Here is a 27702-nt window from a genome sequence, read left to right on the forward strand (position 1 = left end):
TACTCCACTCAGCTAACATGGAGTTGAAGAAGGTCAACCACCACAACATGGAGCCTAGAGTGTCTACAACTAGAAGCAGGAAGAGTGCATCCAGTACCCATGTGGAATCTAAGCCCTCACTTGACATAGGTGTGCAATGGACACAACCAATCCAATGTCCACAGAGAAAATGTGGAATGGGTGTGGGAACGGTAGCCATGGGGGCTGCTGGGTGTGGGGAACGGGAGGAAGAGATGAGATGTGGAGGCGTTTTCGGGACGTGGAGTTGTCCTGGATAGTGCTTCACGGACAATTACGGGACACTGTAGATCCCCCCAGGGCCCACTGGATGGAACGTGAGAGAGTCTGGGCTATGATGTAGACCATGGACTATGGGGTGCAGTGATGCTCAGAGATGAACTTACCAGGTGCAATGGATGTATCACGATGATGGGAGAGAGTGTTGCTGTGGGGGGAGTGGGGGGCAGGGGCGGTGGGGTTGAATGGGACCTCATATTTTTTTTAATGTAATTAAAAAATAATAATAATAAATAAATATTAAAAAAAAAAAAAAAAAAAAGAAAGCAGTCTGAACTGTCAGCACCCCACTGCCATCCTCAGATGACATCTGCTCCTCATGGCCAAACCTGTGTGACTTGGGTATGTGTTTATTAGCCAGTCAGTTTACTGACTTATTAGTCCACTATTTAGTCAAGAGTTTCCTGCTCTTCTCGCCTCCCACAGCAGAAAGTACTGATCCCATATTACTAATATTCTACCAGGATTTGGACAACCTCTTTGAGCTACTGGACCACCCCCCTGCAGCAGACCCACATGCTAGAAGTTTCACTCACTCCCAGCCAGACTGTTCCCTCCAGTACCCTCCCATGGTCAGCCAAAGCCCATCGTCTGCTCAGTCAGCACTCTCAAACAGTATACCTCTCCAGGACCCAGGAGAAGTCATAGAAAAGTATGGAGAATTTACCTGCTATATGCCAATCAACACTGCTATATGTTGATTCTAAGTAAGTGTTGATGTAAGTAAGCTATAAGCTATGACCCCCAGGAACTATCTTCATGCTGTGAAGAAAAGTGTCACCTCTTTAACAAAGAATTATTTCCTAATGATGAAAGAAACCAATTTATAGCATTTTTGTCTCTGATGGCACTGGGAATTAATATCAGGAATTTCATGGCAATCGGAGTTGGCCCAGTGGATAGGGCGTCCGTCTACCACATGGGAGGTCCGCGGTTCAAACCCCGGGCCTCCTTGACCCGTGTGGAGCTGGCCCACATGCAGTGCTGATGCGCGCAAGGAGTGCACCCCATAAGGAGAACCGTCCAGCGCAAAAAAAAGTGCAGCCTGCCCAGGAATGGTGCCGCACACATGGAGAGCTGACACAGCAAGATGACGCAACAAAAAAGAGACAGAGATTCCCATCCAGTTGAAAACAAGAGAAGAAGACAAAGAAGATGCAGCAAATGGACACAGAGAACAGACAACCAGGGCAGGGGTGGGGGCGAGGAAGGGGAGAAAAATAAATAAAATAAATCTTTAAAAAAAATAAAATAAAATAAAACCAGAAATTTCAGAATCATCATCAAACATTAAAACTGAAAATGACCTTCTGGGAACTGGATGTTACTCAAGCAACTAGACTTCCGCCTACCACATGGGAGGTCCTGGGTTTGGTTCCCGGTGCCTCCTGGAGAAGGCGAGCTGGTGCGGTAAGACGACACAACAAAAAAGACACAAAGAGGAAAGACACAACAAACCAGGGAGCTGAGGTGGCTCAAGTGACTGAGAGCCTCTCTTCCACATGGGAGGTCCCAAGTTCAGTTCTCGGTGCCTCCTAAAGAGAAGATGAGCAGACACAGAGAGCACACAGCAAATGGACACAGAAGGCAGACAGTGACTGTAAACAATGGCATGGGGGGAATAAAATAAATCTTAAAAAAAAAAAGAAACCTCAGAAATAAAGTTTAGACTTGGGGAAAACTGAAATGGCAGGGATAACCAAGTACAATAGGTTATGGGCCATGTCCAGTAGAAACTGACTAATGCTCTAAAATTCCAGGAGCAAATCTGGTGAACAATTCACTAGTAAACCCAAATCCTTCATTTACTGTGGAAATAAAGCCCATGCCAATGTTTGCAGTAATGAGAGAGACTACAATGGTCTTCAGATTAAACTAGACTAAACTAGATTCAGATTAAACTAGAATAGTCTCTTGCTACACTGGGATTTACTCATTTATTCCAGTATTTACTGGGTGCTGATAGGTTCAGGCACTCTTCCTGATACTGGGCACAGCACAGTCCACAAAAAAGATAAACACAGATATCCCTGACTCCAGAGCCCCACCCGAATCATCATACTCCACTTTTTCAGAGCATATCCTCTGATAATCTCAGTCATAATGATGAATTTGCCCAAAATCATCCAGATTCTTAAAATGCTCCTGCAGGAAAACCATCTACAAGGGTCCTGGACAAGACTGTGAATTCAGTTTATGTGCTTGAAACAAGAGGGCCAAGAGAGATTGAAACCATGACCCTAGGGTCCCAACCCATGTACCATGCATGCCCAAATATGAGGCAATAATTTTTCCAAAAATTATCCCCCAGGAAGAGAGGAATAGCTTTTAAAATAAGTCCCTATAATGTATGTCATGTTATAGAAGCACTTTTTAAATTCCTTTTTTTTGAACAATATTCTTAATCAATGTTATTTTCTTAATGCTGGTATAGGTCAACAGATAGAATTGGTATATCAGAAGGTAAAAGAAGAAATTTAACACCAATGGAGTTTTAGATGTCAAAATTCTAAGTACTGGATATTGCTGTAAAAAAGTTATATTAAAGAGCACTTTCCTCATCCAAGACAACTAACAAAAGGATGATGAGGGACAATGACCATCCCAGGAAGCAGAGAGTATCTGCAACTGCAAGCAATACAGTCCCATCCATCTGCCTCATGGGATATAAGCCCTCTCTCAACTGGAGATAGGGTTAGGCATCACCATCCCCAAATCCTCAAGATTAAGGAATGAAGGTAGAAAGGAACTATGGACTAAAGTGGATTTATGATTATTCTAGCAATGGAAGGATTTGTGTCACTGATATAAAGGTAAATTAAAAACAATTAAAAAATAAATAAATAGGTATAGAGGCAGTGGCCACCAAAGGTTCTGAGGGGAGGGAGAGGGAAGAATAGGTACAACATGGGGGTACTTTTGAGACACTGGAATTGTCCTGCAAGGCACTGCAATGACAGATACAGGCCATTACACATTTTGTCAAAACCTGTAAAATTGTGCAGGACAAAGTGTAAACTTAATGTAAACTATAGTCCTTGGCTAGTACAATGCTTCAATATGTGTTCATCAATTGTAACAAATGTACCACTCCAATGAAAGATGTTGTTAAAGTGGGAAAGTGTGGGAGGGGGTGGGGATGGTGTATAAGGAAATTCCCTATTTTTAAATTTTTTTCTCTTTTACATTTACCCCTATATTTTTGAGGTAACATTTATGTAATCTAAAGCTTCTTTAAAAATAAATATATATTAAAAAAGGCACTTTAATTAAGGAATAAGAAAATGATTATGTTATAGGGGATACATGAAATGCAGGATGGATGAAAAGAAAAACTGTCCTAATGTTATGCTAGTAGATTTTTCTAGTTTAAGATAAATTTTCCAGTGACAATATCTTGCACTTTAAAGGAAATAAAGAGGAGAGTGGGCATAGCTCAGTGGCTGAGCACCTACTGCCTACATACAAGGTCCTGGGTTCAGTCCCTGGTTCCTCCAAAAAAAAAAAAGGAAATAAAGATGATGAGCTCTGGAAGACTGCATTAGGGCAACTCAAAAAGCAGTTCTAGGGAGGCGGACTTGGCCCAGTGGTTAGGGCGTCCGTCTACCACATGGGAGGTCTGCGGTTCAAACCCTGGGCCTCCTTGACCCGTGTGGAGCTGGCCCACGTGCAGTGCTGATGCGTGCAAAGAGTGCCGTGCCACGCAGGGGTGTCCCCCACGTAGGGGAGCCCCACGTGCAAGGAGTGCACCCCGTAAGGAGAGCCGCCCAGCGTGAAAGAAAGTGCAGCCTGTCCAGGAATGGCGCTGCACACACAGAGAGCTGACACAGCAAGATGACACAACAAAAAAGAAACACAGATTCCCATGCCGCTGACAACAGAAGCAGACAAATAAGAACACGCAGCAAATGGACACAGAGAGCAGACAACTGGGCGGGGGAGAAGGGGAGAGAAATAAATAAAATAAATGTAAAAAAAAAACAAAAACAGTTCTAATGATGACAAAGACACTTATGTTATTAAAGGTGCATGTGAAGAGTTTGATTAAAATTTTCACTAAGTATCTATTTTAATGTATTACAGATGCAATTTCAATATGTAAAGATATAATCAAGTTGATACAGTGAATAATTTCATCTCTTTCTCTAGATATTTATGTATACAATAGTTGCCCAAAATTTTTTCAGATTTTCTTGATAGAAAAATTAGAGGTCATTATAATCAGAACTGCCTTGAAATGATGCACATACACTCACAAACTCAGTTGGACTAAAAGGCCATGATTTTATAACTAAGGAGTAAAAGAAGTAACAATTGTATTCAGCACCCACAATATGCCGGACCTTGTGCTATCAGCATTTGCATAAAGCAGTTGACTTAATTTCTACTATAGTAGTGTGAGATGAGTGTTTAGGAATTGCCTATGATTACACAGTCTAGGACATAGTGAAAGTGGAACTTAAACCGTCTTTCTGCCTTCAAAGCCTATGTTCTTTCTAGGACAGGATTAGTAAATTTCACTTTGGAACAGGCTTAAATTTTCCTCAATATTCCCGAAAAGATGGCATTTATCTGTCTACCTGAGTGTGGCCACTTCGTTTTGTCAGCTTTACTCTAGTTTGGTCCAGGCAGGGTACATCTCCGTAGCGGTTCTTCTCTAAGTTTCCTGGAGACCTGAAGGAAATGAAATAACAAGCTAGATTACAGAAAAATTAGGGCAGTGCATATGTGTGAAGTTTGACAGTGCAAAGATGCATGTTAAGTACCCTTGGGGGTGGAGATATGGGAACTCTTCTCTATTGTCTATACAGTTTCATTTCATTTAACATTTTTATCATAAGTATATATTACTTTTATAATCAGAAAAAACATAGATATTTCTATTCTAAAATGTGAGGGAGAAAAAAATGATGTAAATGGTATACAGCACCAAAAATATTTAGTTGCCAATAAAATTTCCTACTTCTCCTTTCTCAAAAGACATTCAAAATAAACTTCTTAAGTTTCAATTTGACATGGTAGGCTGACAACATGGTTGCCTTCACTCTACCCAGTAACTTTGCTAAAATGACAATACTAATAGGTAAAAACACAAAAGAACAAAAAACAACAGTGGAGACATCAGCAGACAAAGAGAATTCAACCGGTTTTTGGTAGAGAAAGCAGATGGAAGGGTTTTGGGTAACATGGCTAAGTGCAGAAAGCCAGGACCCAGGAAAGTATCTGCAGAAAGAAGTAACGATTCACCCTCAGAAATCCCATAACTTGCAAGGCAAGGTGAGGTACGTATAGGGCTAAAAACGGGAGTAAGTGAAAATCCACATAATAAATAAGACTCACTACTCCATACTCCAGTCCAGTTCTACATTCATATCTGGACTTGGACCCCACTATGAAAGAGACTGGAGAATTTTTCTCTGGAAAGTGAAGAGCCCAAGATAAAAGCATTCTGTTAATTGAGGTATATTAATAAGGTTAGATTGCTAATCTTGCTAATCCTAATTTGAAGCGCATCCATGCAAACAGAAATTCCAAGCAGCTTTTAAGGGTCTCACTCCTAAGTGTGAACTAACAACCACAGATCTCCGGATAAATAATGAAAAGCCTCTAACACAAAAGAGACCAACTCAAATACACAGGGAAAAAGCACAAGAGGGCCAGTAAGAGGAAATGACAGGAAACGGACTTGGCCCAGTGGTTAGGGCGTCTGTCTACCACATGGGAGGTCCGCGGTTCAAACCCCGGGCCTCCTTGACCCGTGTGCAGCTGGCCCATGTGCACTGCTGATGCGCGCAAGGAGTGCCCTGCCACACAGGGGTGTCCCCCGCGTAGGGGAGCCCCACGCGCAAGGAGTGCACCCATAAGGAGAGCCACCCAGCGCGAAAGAAAGTGCAGCCTGCCCAGGAATGGCACTGCCCACACTTCCCTTGCCACTGACAGACAACAGAAGTGGACAAAGAAACAAGACGCAGCAAATAGACACAGAGAACAGACAACCGGGGAGGGGAGGGGAATTAAATAAATAAATAAATCTTTAAAAAAAAAAAAGAGGAAATGACGTCTAAAATGCTAGAACTAGTATCTTCAGTGAGAAAAAAGAAGGCATTTCATACATAAAACAAAAAAAGGAAACTATGAACAAAGAAAAAGCAAGAAAAAAAAGTCTCTTGGAAATTAAAAGTGATTAAAAAAGAATTTCAATAGAAGAGATAAAAGAAAAAAAAAGACATAAAAGAAATTTTCCAGAATATAAAACAAAAACTCAAAGTGATGAAAAATGACAGAAAAATTAAGAAATCAGTCAAGAAACCACAATATGGCTGTTTTTAAAATTATTCCCCCCCCACTCCAGTTGTCTGTTCTCTGTGTACATTCACTGTGTGTTCTTCTGTGTCAGCTTCTATTCTTGTCAGTGGCACAGGGAATCTCTGTCTCCTTTTGTTGCATCATCTTGCTGCATGTCTGAAGCGCCACTCCTGGGCAGTTCTCCTTACGGGGCACACTCCTTGCTCATAGGGCTCCCCTACACAGGCGACACCACTGCATGGCACGGCACTCCTTGCGCACATCAGCACTGCACATGGGCCAGCTCCACACGGGTCAAGGAGGCCCTGGGTTTGAACCGTGGACCTCCCGTGTGGGTAGGCAGACACTCTAACCATTGAGTCAAGTCCGCTTCCCGTAAATAAAGTTTTATTGGGGAAGCAATTTGGCTCAATGGATAGAGCACCCACCTACCACATGGAAGGTCCAAGGTTCAAACCCAGCGCCTCCTGACCTGTGTGGTAAAAGCTGGCCCATGCACAGTGCTGATGCACGCAAGGAGTGCCATGCCACACTCAGGGAGCTGACGCAGCAAGATGACACAACAAAACGAGACACAGATTCCTGGTGCTGCTGACAAGAATGGACACAGAACACACAGCAAATGGACACAGAGAGCAGACAACTGGCAGGGGAAGGGGACAGAAATAAATAAAAAATAAATCTTTAAAAATAAATAAATAAATAAAGTTTTATTGGAACACAGCCAACCCCATTCACTTATGTACCATCTATGGCTGCTTTCATACTATCATGACAGAACTGAATGCCTGCACCAGAGACTGTAAGCACTGCAAGCCATACTATTTTGCCCTTTAAGAAAATGTTTGTCAACTCCTGTTCTAGGAGATCCAACCAGAGACAGGAATTCCAGAGGGAAAAATGACAGAATGTACAAAAAGAAAGTTTCCTATCTGTGATTATACCAAAAGCCATTGAATGTATACTTTAGATGGTTTATAAGGTATGTGAATATATCCCAATAAAATTGCTTAAATTTTTTTTCCCTAAAACTGAAGAACACAAGTCTTTAGATGAAAAGAGCCCATCAACCCATTAAGTATCCTAAAACAATGCACTTCACTGTGAAATTTTTTAATAGAAAAATAAACTATCAAAGTGTCCAGAGAAGGAAAAGAAAACAAGATAAAACAAACAAAAAACCCAGAGCATTTACAACGGCTTGATAAAGAATAAAAGTAGCATCAAACTATTCAGTAGCAATTAGAAAGGTATTGCATTAAATATTCTGAGATAAAATTGTTTCCAACCTAGAATTTTATGATCTTGCAAAATGAAATATAAGTAAAGAAAGAAGAGGATATGGGACCCAGGAATCAGGATCCAATAAAAGAACAAGGGGAGGAGAAATCTCAGGATGAAAGATAAGGAGAAGGCCAAGAGAACAACCAACCATGGACTGAACTGGAACAAAAGAACTAAGAGTCCCTGGGAAGCGGATGGAGCTCAAGCAGTTGGACACCTGCCTACCACACAGATGGTCCCAGCTCAGTGTCTCCTAAAGAAGACAACAAGACAGCAAGCTGATGTGACAGGCTGGCACAGTGAGCGGATGCAACAAAGAAACACCAAAAGGAAACACAATAAGAGACATAACAAGGGATGGAGGTGGCTGAAGCCAGTGGGCACCTCCCTCCCACATGGGAGGTCCAGGTACAGTTCCGGGTGCCCCCTAAAAAGAAGATTGAGCACACAATGAACAGACAGTGCAAAACTGCAAGGGGGGTAGAAATAAATAAATCCTTAAAAAAAAAAAAAAGTGCTCAAGTATATGGAAAAAAAAATAAGGATAGGTACATAGAAAATTAAAGCAAATGAAAAAAGATTAGATAACTAAGTCCAAAAGAAAAAAAATGGAATCCATGAAATTTAATGTATTTGATTATTTTACAGAATCACACTTAGCTCTGCAGGAAAAAAATTTATATAGTCACATAATATTTATATAATGTTCTCACATGACAGTAGAAAACCAAACTTTGTGTCATATCTTAAAGATTTCAGAATTGGCGGCGGACTTGGTCCAGTGGTTAAGGCGTCCGTCTGCCACATGGGAGGTCCGCAGTTCAGACCCCGGGCCTCCTTGGCCCGTGTGGAGCTGGCCCATGCGCAGTGCTGATGTGTGCAAGGAGTACCGTGCGTAGGGGAGCCCCACGCGCAAAGAGTGCACCCCGTTAAGGAGAGCCCCCAGTACGAAAGAAAGTGCAGCCTGCCCTGGAATGATGCTGCACACAAGGAGAGTTGACACAACAAGATGACGCAATAAAAAGAAAACCTGCGTAGGGGAGCCCCACGCGCAAAGAGTGCACCCCGTTAAGGAGAGCCCCCAGTACGAAAGAAAGTGCAGCCTGCCCTGGAATGATGCTGCACACACGGAGAGTTGACACAACAAGATGATGCAATAAAAAGAAAACACAGATTCCTGTGCCGCTGACAACGACAGAAGCGGCAAAGAAGAACACGCAGCAAATAGACACAGAGAACAGACAACTGGGGTGGGGGGGAAGGGGAGAGAAATAAATAAACCTTTAAAAAAAAAAGATTTCAGAATTGAGTACAAATTGACAGGTGTAAATTCCAACTATTTTTCAACTCAAGGCAAGTAACCTGTGGTGTTCTGGAGGGAAAATATCAGGTGAGAAAGGAAATGGGGTCCCTAAGCTTGGCCCCATCTGTCAGGTCAGCAAGGCAATAGTGTCAACTGGGTCAGGAGAGCCTATGGCTTCCAGGGGATCCTGGCTCAGCTGCTACCGCATTGATACCCTGCCAGATCAGACTGCGGCCCAGCAGTTTGACTTCTTAAAAACTGTGACTTAATTATGTTGGAAAAATAATCAATAGGGAAGTGGAGACATGGTATAGGAGCTAAATGCTCAACTACCAAACAAATCATTAAAGAGCATTAAAACCATTTTATTTAGAATTATACAAGATATACTAGAAGAAAGAACCATAAGAGTTAAAAACGTAACTATAGGGTGTGGAACTAAGGCATAAGACAGGAGATAGCTATTTATTTTGTTGCATGTTTCTTTAGTACTTTTATTTGTTAATTATTTGTATGTGTTATAGAGCAAAAGTGAAAAAAATTTTTTCACAAAGACCACCCATATAAAATAATAATCTAGCAAAGCAAATATGGCTCAAGTGATTGAGCTCCAGCCTACCATATGGGAGGCCCTGGGTTCAGTTCCCAGTACCTCCTGGAAAAGATGAGCAAGACAGCAAGGAAGATAGCGAACTGACCCAACAGGATGATGCAGCAAAGAGACACAAAGAGGAAAGACAATGAGAGACACAACAAACCAGGGAGTTAAGGCAGCTCAAGTGATTGAGCACCTGTCTCCCACATGGGAGGTCTCAGATTCGGTTCCTGGTGCCTCCTAAGGAGAAGAGAAGCAAACACAGAGAGCACACAACGAATGGACACAGCGAGTGCAACCAACCAGGAGGGGGGAAATAAATAAAAATAAATCTTTTTTAAAAAATCTATATAGAGGGAAGCAGACTTGGCCCAATGGATAGGCATCTGCCTACCTCATGGGAGGTCAGCGGTTCAAACCCCAGGCCTCCTTGACCCGTGTGGAGCTGGCCCATGCACAGTGCTGATGCGTGCAAGGAGTGCTGTGCCACGCAGGGGTGTCCCCTGCGTAGGGGAGCCCCATGCGCAAGGAGTGCACCCAGTAAGGAGAGCTGCCCAGCGGGAAAGAAAGTGCAGCCTGCCCAAGAATGGTGCTGCACACATGGAGAGCTGACACAACAAGATGATGCAACAAAAAGAAACATAGATTCCCGGTGCCGCTGATAAGGATAGAAGCGGTCACAGAAGAACACACAGCAAATGGACACAGAGAGCAGACAACTTGGGAAGAGGGGAGAGAAGGGGAGAGAAAAAAAAAATCTATATAGTTCATGGACACATACAAATAAATAAAACATATAAACAAAAAGGACTGGTTGGAAACATCTATTTATACTACTGGCTACTTCTGGGGAGTGGGGAGAACTGAGGGTGAGGATTAGAAGAGATTTCAACTTTATAATCAATTATTTCTTTTATATAATAAAAAAAGTCTTGAACCAAGCATGACAAAAATATTAACAATTGTCAGTGTCAATTCTGGTCATAGGAACACAGTTGTTTTGTTATACTCTGTAGTTTTCCCATATTTTAAAAAATTCCCTCGTTCCAATACAAATATGGCCAGCTGATTTTTGACAAAGCTACAAAAGCAACTCAAGAAAGGATATCCTTTTCAACAAAATGGTACTAGAATAAATGAACATCCATAGGCAAAAAAATAAAATAAACCTAAACATTACAACTTCCACAAAAATTAATTAAAAATGGATCATGGCATTGTATAGTATTGTAGCAGTATGATATGGTTATGAATTCCAAAAACAGAGAATGGATTATGTTTGTAAACAGATCTGTGCCTAGGCATGGTTGAGTTATGATTAGGGCTTTGCTTACCCACCCCTTGGTGGGTGGGTACTCACAGATAAAAGGCATGGCAAAGAACAGAGTTGAAGGTTTTGATGTTGGAGTTTGATGAAGTCTTAAGCTGGAGCCCTAGGGGAAGAGACAAAGCCATTCACCAGACAGTCTATGGCTGACCTTGTGGAGAGAGGCGAAGTCTAGAGAGCCTCATAGTCTACAGCCAACCTTGTGGAGAAAACAGAGGAGCTGAGCCCGGTGGAACCCTGGAAGCCTGAACCTTCATAGACGTCGGCAGTCATCTTGCTCCAACATGTGAAAATAGACTTTGGTGAGGAAAGTAACTTATGCTTTATGGCCTGGTACCTGTAAGCTCCTACCCCAAATAAATAACCTTTATAAAAAACAACCAATTTCTGGTATTTTGCATCAATACCCCTTTGGCTGACTAATACAAACACTAAGAGTATTAATAATTGTATGGGTTGGAGGAAAAATAAGGTGATGAATGGGAGCCCTATATGATGGTATGCATGTCTGTTTTGTAAGTTCACAACTTTTACTATATGCTTATTATTTATGTAAATTCACATATGAAATACTTGAATAAAATTTTATTTAAAAACTAAAAACTAAAGAATTGACCATTGACTTTAATGTAAAATATGAAACTATATAAAACTTTTAGAAAAAAACAGGAGAAAATCTTCAGAATCTAGGACTAGACAAAAACTGTTCTTGGACTTGACACCAAAAATATGATCCACAGAAGGAAAAAATTGATAATCTAGACTTAATAAAAGCAAAAGCTTCTGCTTCACAAAAGAACTGATTAAAAGATATATCTAGGAAGCAGATATGGCTCAAATGATTGAGCTTCTGCCTACCACATGGGAGGTCCCAGGTTTGGTTCCTAGGACCTCCCCTAAGGAAGACAACTAAGACAGAGAGCTGATACGAGGGGCTGGTGTGGCGGGCTAACGCAACAAAATGAAGCAAAAAGAGATACAAAGAGGAAAACATAATGAGACTCAACAAAGCAGGGAGTGGAGGTGGCTCAAGTGATTAGGCACCTAGCTCCCACATGGGAGGTTTCAGGTTCAGTTTTGTTGTGCCTCCTAAAAAGGAAATTCCAACGAACAGACACAGCAAGTACAAACAAGAGGGAGGTAGGGAGAAATAAATAAATCTTTAAAAATATATATATATCTATATATTTTACTGCAGAGTTAAGTGGGATTCTATGACAAAATAATCTATAGAATGGGAAAAAATATTCACAAACCACATAGCCAATAAAGAACCAATATGCAGAATATGTAAAAACTCTCAAATTTTGCCAGAAAAAAAATCCAATTAGAAAATGGGTGAAAAACCATCAAAAGACATTTTACCAACAATGGTATACAGATGGCAAATGAACACATGAAAAAGATATTCAACATCATTAGCCAATAGGGAAATGCGGATTAAAACCACAATGAATTATTTTTATATGCATATCAGAATAGCTAAAATAAAAAATTGTTATAATACCAAATGCAGGTGAGGATGCAAAGAATGAGGATCACTCATACACTGCTGGTAATGGTACAGCCAATGTTGGTACAGCCAACAGTTGGGCAGTTTCTTAGAAAATTAAACCTACAAATGACCTAGCAATTCTTTTCTTGGGCATTTATCCCAGAGAAATAGATAAATTTCAGGTTTACTCAAAACTTGGATGCAGAGAAGCAGACTTGGCCCAACGGATAAGGCATCCACCTACGACATGGGAGGTTTGCGGTTCAATCCCCAGGCCTCCTTGACCCATGTGGAGCTGGCCCATGTGCAGTGCTGATGCGCGCAAGGAATGCCCTGCCACACAGGGGAGCCCCACGCGCAAGGAGTGCACCCCATAAGGATAGCCGCCCAGCGCGAAAGAAAGTGCAGCCTGCCCAAGAATGGTGCTGCACACATGGAGAGCTGACACAGCAAGATGACGCAACAAAAAGAAACACAGATTCCTGGTGCCGCTGATAAGGATAGAAGCGGTCATAGAAGAACACACAGCGAATGCACACAGAGAGCAGAAAACTGGGGGGGAATAGAAAATAAATAAATGTTAAAAAAAAAAAAACTTAGATGTAAATGTTCAAAACAGTTTTATGTAATAGCCAAAAACTGGAAACAACCCAAATGTCCTTCAATAGGTAAACAGTTAAACAAACTAGAGTACACCCATACCATGGAATACTATTCAGCAATAAAAAAGAATGGACTATTGATACATTCAACTACTTGGGTCAATCGCGAAGTAATTACGTTGAGTGAAAAGAACCAATCTCATGCTACCTTTATCGTATATTAAATTTCCATATGTAGTTTGGTCTAATTCTTTGTTTTCTATTCTTTTCCACTATCTGTCTGTATATGTGCCAATACCACACTTTCTTTTAGAGGTACTGGGGCCTTGTACACGCAAAGCAGGCTGCTCTGCAATACCACAGTTTTAGTTGTCCTTTCTCAGGGTGTTCTTGCCTATTATTGCTACTTTTTTCTTTTAAATGAAATTTTAAATCAATATGTCTAGTTCCTATAAAAATATTGGATCAGTGTTAACATGATAAATTAAACTTAGGGATAACTGACATATTCATGATGTGAAACTTCCTAAGTGAATGGCACATCCCTCCATTTAAGTCTACTCTATGTCTTTCAGGAGTGTTTTATAGCTTTAATCCTGTAAGTTTTGAACATTGCTTTTAATATCCAATCTATGACTTTTCTACCCATCATTAAATTGGACTTGTCCATAATATCTTCTGACTTTTGTTTATCTATATGAAAGCTACTGATTTTGGTATGTTGATTTATAACCTGCTTTACTAAAAGCTTATATCATTTGTATTGGATTTTTCACTAAAGATTTTGTGTTTTTCAGTATATAACCCCTTGTGGTGGCAGATACACAAGACTGTAGTGTACATGGGATAAAACTGCAAAAAACTAAATATATACAAATATACAGAAAGTAAAACTGGAGAAATCTGAATTAAAGATCAGTGGGTTATATCAATGTTAATATTCTGGTTATGATATTATAGTGCAGCTTTAGAAGATGTTGCCTTTGGAGAACCTTGGAAAGGATATCTGGAACCTGTCTGTATTACTTCTTACAATAGCATGTGGAGCTACAATAATCTCAAAATGAAACTTGAAATTTTTTTTTAAATCCTTTTTTTCCCCCCTCAGTAGTACTGGAGAGAAGAAAAGAAGGAAAGCCTCTTGGCCAATGGAAACCCTGAACAAGAGAGAATACTTTGATATCTACTTAATAATCCAGAATTCCAAGGGAAACATAGCTTGTTCTATATAAGTAGTTCTACAGGGACGTGTATAAGGCAGAGGGCTGGAGCTGATGAGGATTCTGGGTTCTAGCTCCTGAGGGGGACAAAGAGACCCTGCATTCATTCAATAAAGTGGCAGGCTTGGGAAGTCTTCTCATAGGACTGGATGTGGTTCTCTGATCTTAACACAGCATCTGGTTTGTGTGATGCCAAGAGGACAATCCAAAATTCACCTTTCTTAAATGGGGGGGGGAGAGGAGGGACCATAGTATAAATGACATCTCAACAACCTCACAGCAATAGATAATTCCAGCAGCATTGAGAGCAAGGTCAGGAATCCTCGGGTCATGTATGCACCCTCTCGGAGCTGCATATCCTGCTTCATGTTACTTCCTTGATTCAAAACTACAGAAGAAAAAACTGTTCCAGTTGGGAAAGAGATTGGATGTAAAGATGGGTCTTGAGATGGCAGGGAAGAAACAGCTATGGGAGAAGAAAGACTACTATCCCCTCTTGATACACACACTGCTTTCCCTTTTTCTTCTACTTTTTTGCTGTTTATCAGTTTCTCAGTTGCTTCTTGTCTTACTTCCTTCATCTGTTTCCTACCTCATTCTTTTCTCTTTCTCTCCTTTTGCTAAAAGGCTCTCTTCTTGCATCCTTTGTAGAGAATACTGACTAAGCTGTACAGGAATTACAAGTAGAAGTGGTGTTCACAGAATCACAGATTCCTGAAACAGTTAAGAAGTGAGGTGGATATCAGAATCCAACAGTAACATATTATACATGGGAAAACTGGAGTACAGAAAAGGAATTAATTTGTATAAGTCACAGAGAGGATTTCTGGCTAGGCTGGAACTTGAGCCTAGGCCTTCTGGGAAAGCTTTCCTAATCGTATCATTTTAACAGACAGAGCCCACTAGTTAGAGAGAGAGACTGCTGGTGCAGCCAACAGAACTTGAGAGCAATGTGGTGAGAAAAATGACCTATCCTCTACTGCTAACAAGTGGTATCAAGTAGTTTGGAACCAGAGTTATAAATTAGCAAGGTGATTCTGTGATAGAATTTAGATAGAAAGAAAATTCCAAGAGGCAAATTTCCTGAGACAATTCTTCTTTCTTGATGACTACAGATTATTTTATGCAATGTGCCAGCACCCCTTCTCAGGATGTAATACTATACTACAAATGTTTCAGGAAGAGACTGCCCAAATGATTGTACTACTGAGGACATAAATAGAGAACAGCCCATTTTGAGCCTTAAAAAAAAAACAAACTTGAATTTTAGGAAGATATTCCAAAACGTGTTCATTCTTATAAGGTTCCCCTGTTGGTATCAAAGATTTTCAGACATTTCAGAGCATAGGATATGACAAAAAGCACCAAAACAGGAGATGCCTCTTTCTGGATAAGAGAAAACATTGTCTAAGTGAGAGGGATATTCCTTAAAACAAGGGAAAGTCTTACTTTTTGGAAGTGAAGTATGAAGGAGTTGTTGCCAGGGCCTGCTAAAACCATCTTGGTAACCAATCCTTCGCCCAACCCTTTCCTACTTACATGGAACAGTGGAATGTGCCAACAGGGTTCTCACGACGGATATCTTCATATTCCTCATATATCCCCCGCTTTTGCCTGGTATTAACATAGTCCACCAACTCTTGGATGGTCATGGCATGGGGACCTGGAACATGCACCGAGTCCCAGTCTAAGGCAGGAGGGAGGGAGAACAGGATGATCTCATCGAAGGGATCTGGGTGGCCATTCACTTGGGGTAGGAACTGGAAATTCCAACTGGCGAGGTCAATTTTGACGTACCCACCCAGGTTTTCTGGAAGGCACTCCCTGGGCAGGTGCTGTGTGACCTCAGATGTCTTCAATATCTGAATCTGAAGGTCAGAAAAAAACACGTGAATATAGGTGTGGTGGGAAGAGGATGTCATAGATAGTGAAGAAAAAGAATAACTGTAAAAATCAAGTTTGGGGAAATGGAATGAGAAATACTAGGTATACTTATAAAAGATGTGGATGAACTGCATATCATCTATCTAGGACTGAAGCTGTAGGAATTCCCCAAAGGTTTAGTTTCCCAGAATGTGTATAAAATTCCCTCCTGGAATTAGGGACCCTGTTATATAAGCTTCTGAGAAGGTATACCAAATACAGCCTTTATACTGTTAACAAGGCTTCCCAGTACCATTTCAGTTTGGTACTCTCCTTTTTGATCACTACAAAGACATGGTTAACGGCAATTTTTGAAAACCCCATACTAAGTTAACCAATTTTAGACCAGTAAGCTGTTTGACACACATGGTACGGCTATTCTGAAAGACAGATTTCTATGAAAGAAAGACAAGACCACCTATATAGATGTGCATGGTCATATTCATATTATCTCATAACTTACTTTAAAAAGAACTCTGACAATATTTCAAAAAAACAATTTCATTATCTTACCCTATTATGTCAATGTTTTATGTGCCCTTTCTGTCCAGGGCTGCAATCAGTGAATGAAACCATAATCCTTCAGTACTAGAAACTCATTATGATAGAATTAAAATAATTTTAGATAACACATTCTGAAGTTGGAAAGCAACAACCTATTTTAAGGGAAAATACCAGGAAAAAGATCAGGGAGGAACTATCATACCCCACCCTGGTGGTCAAAGGGACTTAATGGTATTTCTAATTGAACAAATTCAAACACCAGTTCAACTAATACAATTATATTGTATATAATTGAGTGTTGATAGCTGTATTTAAAGTGGTAACAAAAGCAAATATCCTTATTAGGAAATGTACCAGGAAATATTATATGCTTAAAGAGAATGATGTATACAAACTATTCTCAAATGTTTAGATGATAAACAGATAAGACTGCCTGATGGAGCAAATGTGACAAAATGTTAAAATTGATGGATCTGGGTATCTGGGAGGAAAGGGGGCATGTTCGAGTTTGTTATATGAGTTCTGAATTATTTTTGCAACTGTCCTGTAAGCTTGAAATTATTTCAAAATAAAAAATTTGAGAAAAAAAAAGTTAAAGGCCTATATAGCAGTAGGCTCAATTTTGGAAGTAACAGCCATCCCCCAGCTACCTATGGGACACATTCCTTCTGAACTATTTTTATACAAGGTTTGTGGAAGAGGAGAGCCAGACAAATCATGTCCAGCTCCTAACTTTAAGAAGCGTGTAGCCGAGTAAGAGAGGAGCCTGTACTGAGTTGACTAATGAATAAAACAGAGAATATGAGTGAATATGCTATTAACAGAAGCAGAAAGTACTCTAAAAACAAACCACGAGGAACTTTTTTGAAAGCAGAAAATTAGTTGGCAGAATTTTGACATTAGAGGTGGGGATGCATCTATCCACCTCAAAATAAGGTGAGACTAGCTTGCCTTACCCTCTCTCGGACTTTATCCTTCAACAGGAGGCTGATAATAGAATAGGGTACTCGGAACCATATAGGTGCTCCCACAATCAACACCTTCTTCAAACGAGCCGGGAATGCTCCCTGCAGAGAACACAATTGAGGATTGAAGGATACCAATTACAGAACTATAACAGCATCCTAATAGAAACTGTGACTGCTCAAGCCCAAAGTTTAGGTTTTCTGCTCTTCTCCCCTTTCTTACCCAGCAGGGGGAGTCTAATTCAGGTTTCACTTCAGTAGCTAGAGAAAAGGTAGTTAGAAAAAAATAACATTAGAAGCAGATTTATTTACTTTTTTAAAAATTGTGGTAAAATATATATAAAATATAAAAGTGGCCATTTAACCACTTCTGTTTTACCTTTAAAAGTACTGACATTATGTTCTCATCGACATAAACGCTATGGATCAAAAACTATTCTTTTATTAGCAGTTAGCCTACAAAAGCAAACATATATGCCTCCTAGAAAAATTCTGACCATTAAAACTTTGCAAAGAAAAAACTAGATCTTCCTAATAATATAGCATGAATATCATTGGATGTGAAACATTTCTCTTTTTCAATAGTCCTTCTTTTATTTTAAAATCTACGTATTTATGATGATTTATTTTTTCATCTACCTACCTATCAATAAATATGACCTTGCATTAGGGTAAATGAAGCCTGAAAGAAAGGAGACATTCTGATCTGCACATGGCAAAAAATGAAAAATCATTCATTTTTTCCTGATCTATAGCATTCAGTTTGTCAATATTCCAGGTTCTCCTGGGCAGGGGTACCATGAAATCTTGGTATTCTAACTGGGAAGAAATCATTACCAAAGAAAATACATAAAGAGCTGTAGTTAAAGATTTTCTACCTCTTTCTTCCTGTCCTTTTTATCATTTTCAAAAATTCTCAAGTTGATATGCCACTGGTTGGCTATACTTTAGTTCTACCAATATTAGAGATCCATAAACAATCCCTATAAAGAAAATTCTGCATTCAGAGCAGAATTTTCCAAAGGTCTCTTCACTAAAGTCTGAGAAACGAACTTACATCTCTTCCCTCAAAGATAACAACAATTTATTTCAGGGCCAAAATAGCCAAGGCACCTTTAACTTCCAGATCAAAAACCAGTCTGAGGGGGGTGGAGGGTATATGGGGACCTCATACTTTTTAAATGTAACATTAAAAAAAGAAATAAAGACAAAAAAAAAAAAAAACACAACAACAACAAAAAACCAGTCTGGGTCTATAGACCAATGGTGTCAAATTGGGAGTTTAGAAATAGACCTCCCACATACAAGGTAAATTAATTTTTGACAAGGCAGCCAGTCCACTCAATTGGGAAAGACTAGTCCTTTCATCATATGGTGCTGGGAGAACTGGGTATGCAAAAGAATGAAGATCTCTATCTCACATCATATACAAAAATCAACTCAAAATGGATCAAAGACCTAAATATAAGAACTAGGACTAAAAAACTCTGAGAAGAAAATGTAGGAAAACATCTTCAGAACCTTGTGTTAGGCAGTGTTTTTTTGGAATTTACCCAAAGCACAGGCAACGAAAGAAAAAATAGATAAATAGAACCTCATCAAAATTTAAAAAAAAACTTTTCTGCAAAGGATTTTATCATTAAAGTAAAAAGAAATCCTACTCAATGGGAGAAAATATTTGGAAACTATATATTCAATACGGGTTTAATTTCCAAAATATAAAAAGACATCGTATAACTCAACAATGAAATGATAAACAACATGATTAAAAAGTGGGCAAAAGGCTGAATAGACATTTCTCCAAGAAAGGATATACAAATGGCCAAAAAAGCACAGGAAAATATCACTAGCTTTTAGGGAAATACAAATCAAAATCAAAATGAGATTCCATTTCACACTCACTAGAATGACTATTTAAAAAAAAAACACAGAAAATGACAATTGGAGAGGATGTGAAGAAAAAGGAACACTCATTCACTGCTAGTGGTTGGTGCAGCTGCTGTGGAAGACAGTTTGGCAGTTCCTCAGAAAGCTAAATATAAAATTACCATATGACCTGGCACCTGGCAATCCCACTTCTAAGTATATGCCAAAAAGAAGTGAAAGCAGGGACTCATACAGATATTTGCACACCAATGTTCATAGTGGCATTATTCACAATTGCCCAAAGATGAAAGCAACCCAAGTGTCCATCTACCAATGAATGAATAAATGAAATGTGGTTTATACATACAAAGGAATATTATTCAGCATTAAAAAGGATTAAAGTTCTGATACAAGCAATAACATGGATGAACCTTGAAGACATCAGGTTGAATGAAATAAGCTAGACACAATAGGAAAAATACTGTATGATCTTACTAATACGAAATAATTAGAAAATGCAAACTCACAGCCAGAATCTAAAATACAGGTTACCAAGGTTTAGGTTGGGGGTAGGGAATGGGAAGTTAATGTTTACGTTGTATAGAATTTCTATTTGGGTTGACTAAAGTTTTGGTAATGGTTGGTGATGATAGTAGCACAACATTATGAATGTAATTAACAGCAAGTAATTACATATGTGAATGTAGTAGAAAGAAAATTTTCAGTCATTTATGTATATTACTAAAATAAAAAGATTAAAAAAAAATCTGGAGAAATCAATATTTTCACTTTCCTAAGGAATACAAAATAATAAAAAGTGGAGCCATTGCATTTGTTTCATCAAAGCAAAGAGCTATAGATCCAGGCCTAGACCACAGAAATGACTGTATGACAACCTCATATACTACTGATGGTACTATAAATTGCTAACACCTTCTAGGGAGCATCTGGCATTATATATCCTTAAAGATGTGCATACCCTTTCATGAAGTAATTCCATTTTTGAGACTATATCCTAAGGAAATAATCAGGGAGAAACACAAAGATTCATAAACAAGAATATTTACTGCACTTTTATTTTTGATAGTAAGGAATAATACTTTAAAACTGGAAGGGAGAGCATATGTAGTTCAAGTGGTTGAGCACCTACTTCCCATATATGAGGTCCCGGGTTCAATCCCCAGTGCCTCCTTTAAAAAACAAACAGACAAACAAACAAACAAAAAGCTGGAAAGAATATGTATGTGAGACAATAATAAGTAGTGGTCAACAAAAATGGTGTATCTCATAATAGACTATTACCTAACCTTGAAAATGAAGATTTCAAAGAATTTTTATAATGTTGGAAAGTGCCAATATAATCTTTTTTTTAAAAAAAGACGGTTAATATATATATATTTTTAAAAAGACGGTTAATATTTTTTTTTTTTTTAGATTTTTTTTTCTCTCCCCTTCCCCCTGCCAAGTTGTCTGCTCTCTGTGTCCATTCCTTGTGTGTTCATCTGTGACTGCTTCTAACCTTATCAGCGGCACCGGGAATCTGTGTTTCTTTTCGTTGCATCATCTTATTGTCAGCTCTCCATGTATGCAGCGCCATTCTTGGGCAGGCTGCACTTTTCTTTCACGCTGGGCGGCTCTCCTTACAGGGCGCACTCCTTGCACATGGGGCTCCCCTGCAGGGGACACCCCTGCGTGGCAGGGCACTCCTTGCGCGCATCAGCACTGCCCAGGGGCCAGTTCCACAGGGGTCAAGGAGGCCCAGGGTTTGAACCGCAGACCTCCCATGTGGTAGGTGGACGCCCTATCAATTGGGCCAAGTTCGCTTCCCCCAATATAATCTTAAACTACACAGGATCAAAACTACAGATAATCTTAATTTTACTTAAAAAATTATTCACATACACACACACACACACACACACACACACACACACACACACATATATATATATACCAAAAAAAAAAACTATAATGATTACATCAAAAATTTAATAAAGAGAAGCAGATGTAGTATAAGTGTTTGGGCTCCCGTCTGCCATATAAGAGGTTCAGGGTTTGATTCCCATAGCCTCCTGGTGAAGGCGAGCTGGCCTGCACGGAGTGCTGACCTACTGTGGCATGCTGGCCTGTGCAGGAGTGCTGGCCTGCATGGAGAGCTGGCGCAGCAAGATGACATAACAAAGAGACACAGAGGAGAGACAAATAAGAGATGCAGCAGACCAGGGAGCTTAGGTGGCGCAAGAGATTGAATGCCTCTCTCCCACCCAGAAAAACAGACAGTGAGTGCAAAACAACAAGGTGGGGAGGAGAAATAAATAAATAAATCTTTAAAAAATAAAATAAAAATAAAAATTTAATAGAGTTCATATCTGGTAAATGGGATTATGAGTTGTTTTATTCCTCATATTTTATTTCTACAATACTTTGTATTGTTTTTTTTTTAAAGATTTATTTTATTTATTTCTCTCCCCTTCCCCCCCACTGTCTGCTCTCTGTGTCCATTCACTGTGTGTTCTTTTGCATCTGCTTGAATTATCAGGTGGCATGGGGAAACTGCGTCTCTTTTTGCTTGTCATCTTGCTCCATCAGCTCTCCGTGTGCACAGTGCCACTCCTAGGCAGGCTGCGCTTTTTTTCACACGGGCGGCTCTCTTTGCAGGGTGTACTCCTTGCACATGGGGCACCCCTACGCAGGGGCGCCTGTGTGGCACAGCACTCCTTGTGTGTGGCAGCACTGCATGTGGGCCAGCTTACCACACAGGTCAGGAGGCCCTGGGGATCGAACCCTGGACCCTCCATACGATAGGCAAAGGCTCTATCAGTCAAGCCACGTCCACTTCCCTGCTTCTGTTTTTTACATCTTATTTAATTGAATTGTTTATAACCTTTGTTCCAGTAATTCTACTTCTAGAAATCTACTTAAGCAAATTATTTAATGAGCAAACAAAGATTTGGATATAAAGATATTTACTGAAATACTGCTTATCATAACAGGTGGGAAAAATACAAATATCCAATAATATGGAAATGGTTAAATAAATTACGGCAAATATAGACAATCAGTATTTACATGTGTTTGTAAAACAAAAGTTATCAGAGCTTTTTATATATTGAAATTGCATAAACACAATTAAGATCATATCGAAAATATCTAGAAATAAATGCCAAACACCAAAATGTCAACAGTGGTTATTTCTACACAATAATATTAAGGGCAATATTTTTTTTATGTGTTGTGTTCTGAGTTGCCCAAAATATCCTATAATAAATTTTTTTCTGATTATAACTGTTTTAAATTATGAAAGTTATATATGAAAAACATAAATAAAAATCAGCATAATAGTAAAAAATCTGATTTAATGTGTGCATACTCTATTTTTTTTACATAGGAATAATTCCTTATGAAACATGCAAGACAAATGAAGAAAAATTTTTTAAATTTATTGAAGAACATAATAAAACACTTAAAAAAATAAAAAGGCATAGCATTTGTGATTGGGAGAAAACACAGTAAAGATGTTAATTCTCACTAAATTACTTTATAAATCCAATGTATCCAAATAAAAACCCAGAGTGCTTTATTTCCCAGAACTTAACAAAATGACTTTAAAGTTCATCTAATGAAAAAATGAAGATGATTCTTTCTAAAAACCTCACAAGATTTATAATGTAGAAAAAGTAATTACATCTGGAGAATGGCACCAGAATGTCTGAGGAAAGGGGCAAGAGACTTTTCCTTGATTTGCTTTTAAATTGCTTTTATACTTTTAAAAAAGGGGAGCAGTTGTAGCTCAGTGGCTGAGTGCCTGCTTCCCTTGTATGAGGTCCTGGATTCAATCTCCAGTATCTCCTCAAGGAAAAAAAAAGTCTGTAATTTAAAAGAAACATAAAATAAAGTTCATTTCTTTTTTGTTTTTTATTTTGGAGTAAGTACTATTGACTGAAGTGATGACTGCATAACTCTGTGATTATACCAATGCCATTGTATACTGGCTTACAGTTTATGAATATGTTTCAATAAAATTGATGATTAATTTTAAAAAGTTCAATTTTCAGTATGCACGTTTTATATCAGAAAAAAAAATTTGCGCAAAGATGTAAAAAGTACACGTAGAGGGATAAAAGTGCAAAAATAGTCAAGATGATTTTTAAAAATAAAAGAATGTAGGGAAGCTTGCCCTAACAGATATGAAATTTTACTATAAGGCTACAACAAATACAAGAGTGCATGCGTTGGTCTACAGGCTGGATCAAGGGAACAGAACAGGAGCCAAGAATTAGACCCATCTACGTAAAGGAATTTAGGTATAATATAATGGTATTATCTCATATCAGTGGGAAAGGGTGGATTAGTTAATAAATGTTGCCAGGACAAACAGCTATTTTAAAACAAATTAAGGGAAACGGGTGTGGCTCAACCAACTGGGCTCCCGTCTAACACAGAGGAGGTCTAGGGTTCGATACCCATGGCCTCCTGGTGAAGGCAAACTGGCTAACGCAGAGTGCCAGCCCATGTAGGAATGTGGCCCCACACAGGAAAGCCGTCCTGTGTGGGAAAGTCACCCTGTGCAGGAGTGCCAGCCGACATGGAGAGCTGGTGTAGCAAGATGACACAACAAGAGACAGAGGAGAGAAAATAAGATGTAACAGAACAGGGGAGCTGAGGTGGCGCAAGAGAGTAATCGCCTCTCTCCTACTCCTGGCGGTCCCAGGATTGGTTCCCAGAGCCGCCTAATGAGAAAACGAGCAGACACAGAACACAAAATGAATGGACACAGAAAACAGACAACAGAGGGGACACAGGGAGGGGGAGGAGAAATAAATTTTTAAAATAAATCTTTAAATAAATAAAACAAATTATCTACTATATATAAAAGATGATATATATCCTATAATACGTAACAGTATACACCATATTGCATATAAATACTCAATGAAAAAAAAGTGATTATGACACCATAAAGTTGAGCAGATTATAAACTGGAAAAAATGCTGATAATATTATTAATGGTATTCTTAACAAGTCTTTAAATCAATAAAAGACAAAAACTTCAATAGAAAAATGCATCAAGTATATGAAAAGAAAAATTTTAAATAAAATATAAGTTGCTGATAAACATGAAAATATGCTCAAGCTCACCTGGTGAAACAGCCTGTTAATGGGAATACAAATTTGAACTAACTTTTTAGAGTGCTATTTAGCAATATATATCAAAATCTTAGATGTGTACATCCTTTGACTCTAACAAATACACTTATAATAATATGCAAAAATGTATTTACAACTACATACAAAAATGGCATTAATCTGAATTTTTTCCTGTTTGGTAATCCATAAAAAATAATAATCTGCAGGAAAATTTTAAAAAGATGATGGAAAATATTGATGTAGAAAGATAATGACCATACACTGCTAAGTAAATTATAAGTAACATCTTAGTTTTGTCACTTACTAGTCATATTACCCTTAGGAAAGAAATGAAATTCTCTAGGACTAAGTTTCTAGATCTGCAAAATGGAGATAGTAATAGTACTACCACAAAGGAGTGATGTAAGAATTAAGTGAGATATTACATAAAGTTAGCATTCAGTAAATATTATTAATTGATAAGTATTCACGTTAATGAATTTTCCTTTTAACCAAAAAGCCATGCATTCCATAATTTTAAAAAATAAAGATTTATCCTTTGTGGGGGGTACTATCCATATTGTCTGATAAAGGTAAATTCCACATTGTCTGGTTTAAATGGCTCATCTAAAAAAAATAATTAAATCCTTAAGAATCCATATGGTGGTAACTAAAATAGGTTACGACATATTTTAAAATATAAAATCAGACTTCCAAGAAATTTGCAGAGATGGAAAGTTTATTCAGAGCAATTTGGGATCAATAATAGGGTGTATGGGATTTTTTCTTTTGGACTAAAGGAAACATTCAAAAATTTACTGAGGTGATGACTGGAAAACTCTGATGAAAGTGAGAACCACTGAGAGTACCATTTGGATAAATTGTACAAGGCATGAGACTATAGCACAGTGAACCATGTGGTAGAAGATGGACAGTGGTTAACAGGACAAATATTAAAGTGTTCTCTCTTATTATACTATAACAAATGTACAATACTAATACATGGTGTCAATCATATGAGGTATATGGAAAAAACATACCAAATGTAAGCTAGGGACCACAGTTAGTGGTAATAATCTGATGATGTTTCTTCATAATCTGTAACAAATGTTCCACAACAACGTAAGAAGTTGGTGGGAAGATGATATATGGGAATTCTGCACATTATACATGATGTTTTTGTAAGCGCATAACTTGTCTAATAAAAAATACATAGATATTTTTTAATTTTAAAGTTTACTTTTTAATTGGAATCACATTAAATTTATAAATTAATTCAGGAAAAACTGGCATCTTTGTGATTTGGTATCATTCTATCCAAGAACAAGAAGTGTGGTTCAGGAATTTTTAAAGTTTCCTCATACAGGTTTTTCACATTTTTTTCATTGCAATTTTTCATTGTTGTTGTTTTTACGTTTTTTGTTTTAGGAGGTATGGGAGATTGAACCTGGGACCTTGTACATGGGAAGCAGGCACTCAACCATTGAGCTACACCAGCTTCCCTATAAGTTTTTTTCTACTATTTGTATCTTCTAACTGGTAGTTGTGTACTTCTGTGGGTTTATATCTTCATACTTTATTATATTCTCCAAATGACTGTGTTCGTTTTATTGTTATTTTGTTTCCCCAGATAAGCTCTTGTATCATCTGCAAATTGAGTTTTACTTCTTCTTTTCCAGTTCTTATGTCTCTACTTGTTTTCTCTTGTCTAATTTCATTATCTAATTTCTCTTGTACAGTATTACACAGTAGTGGTGGTAGTGGGTACTCTTGCTTTGTTCCTAACCTTAGTGGAAAGACTTTTAGAATTCAACCTCCCTTAATTAAGATGCTGGCTTTAGGATTGCTCTGAATCTGTATTTGTAGCTGTATCTCTAGCTAGCTAGCTACCTATTATCTATTTATCACCAATCAAATCAACTATCTGTTTTTGGTTACTTTAAGGAAATGACCATAAAATTCTAGTTTTCTTTGATGTTTTAGCAGGCTTAGATATTTAATTTGGTTTCAGCATTTATGGTGATAATCATAGAAAGTTTTTCCTTAGGTCTATTTAAATGGTGAATTACATTAGTAGATTTCCTAATATTGAAGCACCATTTTATTGCTGGAATAAATCTTACTTGGTCATCATAAAAAAAAATTTTTTTCATCTGTTTCCAAAGACAGAACAACAAACTCACGAGCACATACATGACAAAGATTCTAAGGTAATAGGACTTAATTAATCTGCTGCTACTTCTGCATTTATATAACATTTAAATAATCTGTAATTAACATTTAAATAACCTATAATATTTTACAATTTTGAACCAAACAGGTAGCTTAAAATGAAGGGCACACAGACAACAAAAGAATATTTAATATAAATATACAATTTTGTTAATATTTAAAGGAGTACAAGGTAGGAAAAAAAATTAAAATGAGGAATGATTTTAGAATTTCCAAATTCAAAAAGAGAGAAAAATGATAAAGCTCAGTGCTGGGATATTTCAAGAAAATAAGATACATTTAGAGAAACGGACTTGGCCCAGTGGTTAGGGCGACCGTCTACCACATGGGAGGTCCACGGTTCAAACCCTGGGCCTCCTTGCTCCGTGTGGAGCTGGCCCATGCGCAGTGCTAATGCGCGCAAGGAGTGCCGCGCCACGCAGGGGTGCCCCCCCGCGTAGGGGTGCCCCATGCGCAAGGAGTGCGCCCGTAAGGAGAGCCGCCCAGGGCGAAAGAAAGTGCAGCCTGTGCAGGAATGGCGCCGCCCACACTTCCAGTGCCGCTGACGACAACAGAAGCGGACAAAGAAACAAGATGCAGCAAACAGACACAGAGAACAGACAACCGGGGGGAGAATTAAATTAAATTAAATAAATAAACCTTAAAAAAAAAAAAAA

The 27702-nt window shown here is 38.6% G+C and overlaps 1 protein-coding gene across 6 annotated transcripts in view; it reads right to left on the bottom strand.

The window, feature by feature from the left end:
- Positions 1 to 27702, bottom strand: part of PTPN9 (protein tyrosine phosphatase non-receptor type 9) — a 103390-nt gene that overhangs the window by 12058 nt on the left and 63630 nt on the right. For 3 of the 6 annotated variants that reach the window (XM_012530990.4, XM_058294559.1, XM_071214307.1), the window contains 4 exons: positions 17813 to 17923; positions 16231 to 16297; positions 15969 to 16116; positions 4878 to 4971 (listed from right to left, as the gene is read on the bottom strand). In XM_012530990.4, the coding sequence (XP_012386444.1) occupies positions 4878 to 4971; positions 15969 to 16116; positions 16231 to 16297; positions 17813 to 17923 (420 nt within the window). Of the gene's footprint in view, positions 1 to 4877; positions 4972 to 15968; positions 16298 to 17812; positions 17924 to 27702 lie in introns of all 6 variants that reach the window. The other 3 variants (XM_004473490.5, XM_004473491.5, XM_004473492.4) reach the window with 1 other exon arrangement.

The sequence above is a fragment of the Dasypus novemcinctus genome, chromosome 3, assembly GCF_030445035.2.
Source record: "Dasypus novemcinctus isolate mDasNov1 chromosome 3, mDasNov1.1.hap2, whole genome shotgun sequence".
Lineage (NCBI taxonomy): Eukaryota > Metazoa > Chordata > Mammalia > Cingulata > Dasypodidae > Dasypus > Dasypus novemcinctus.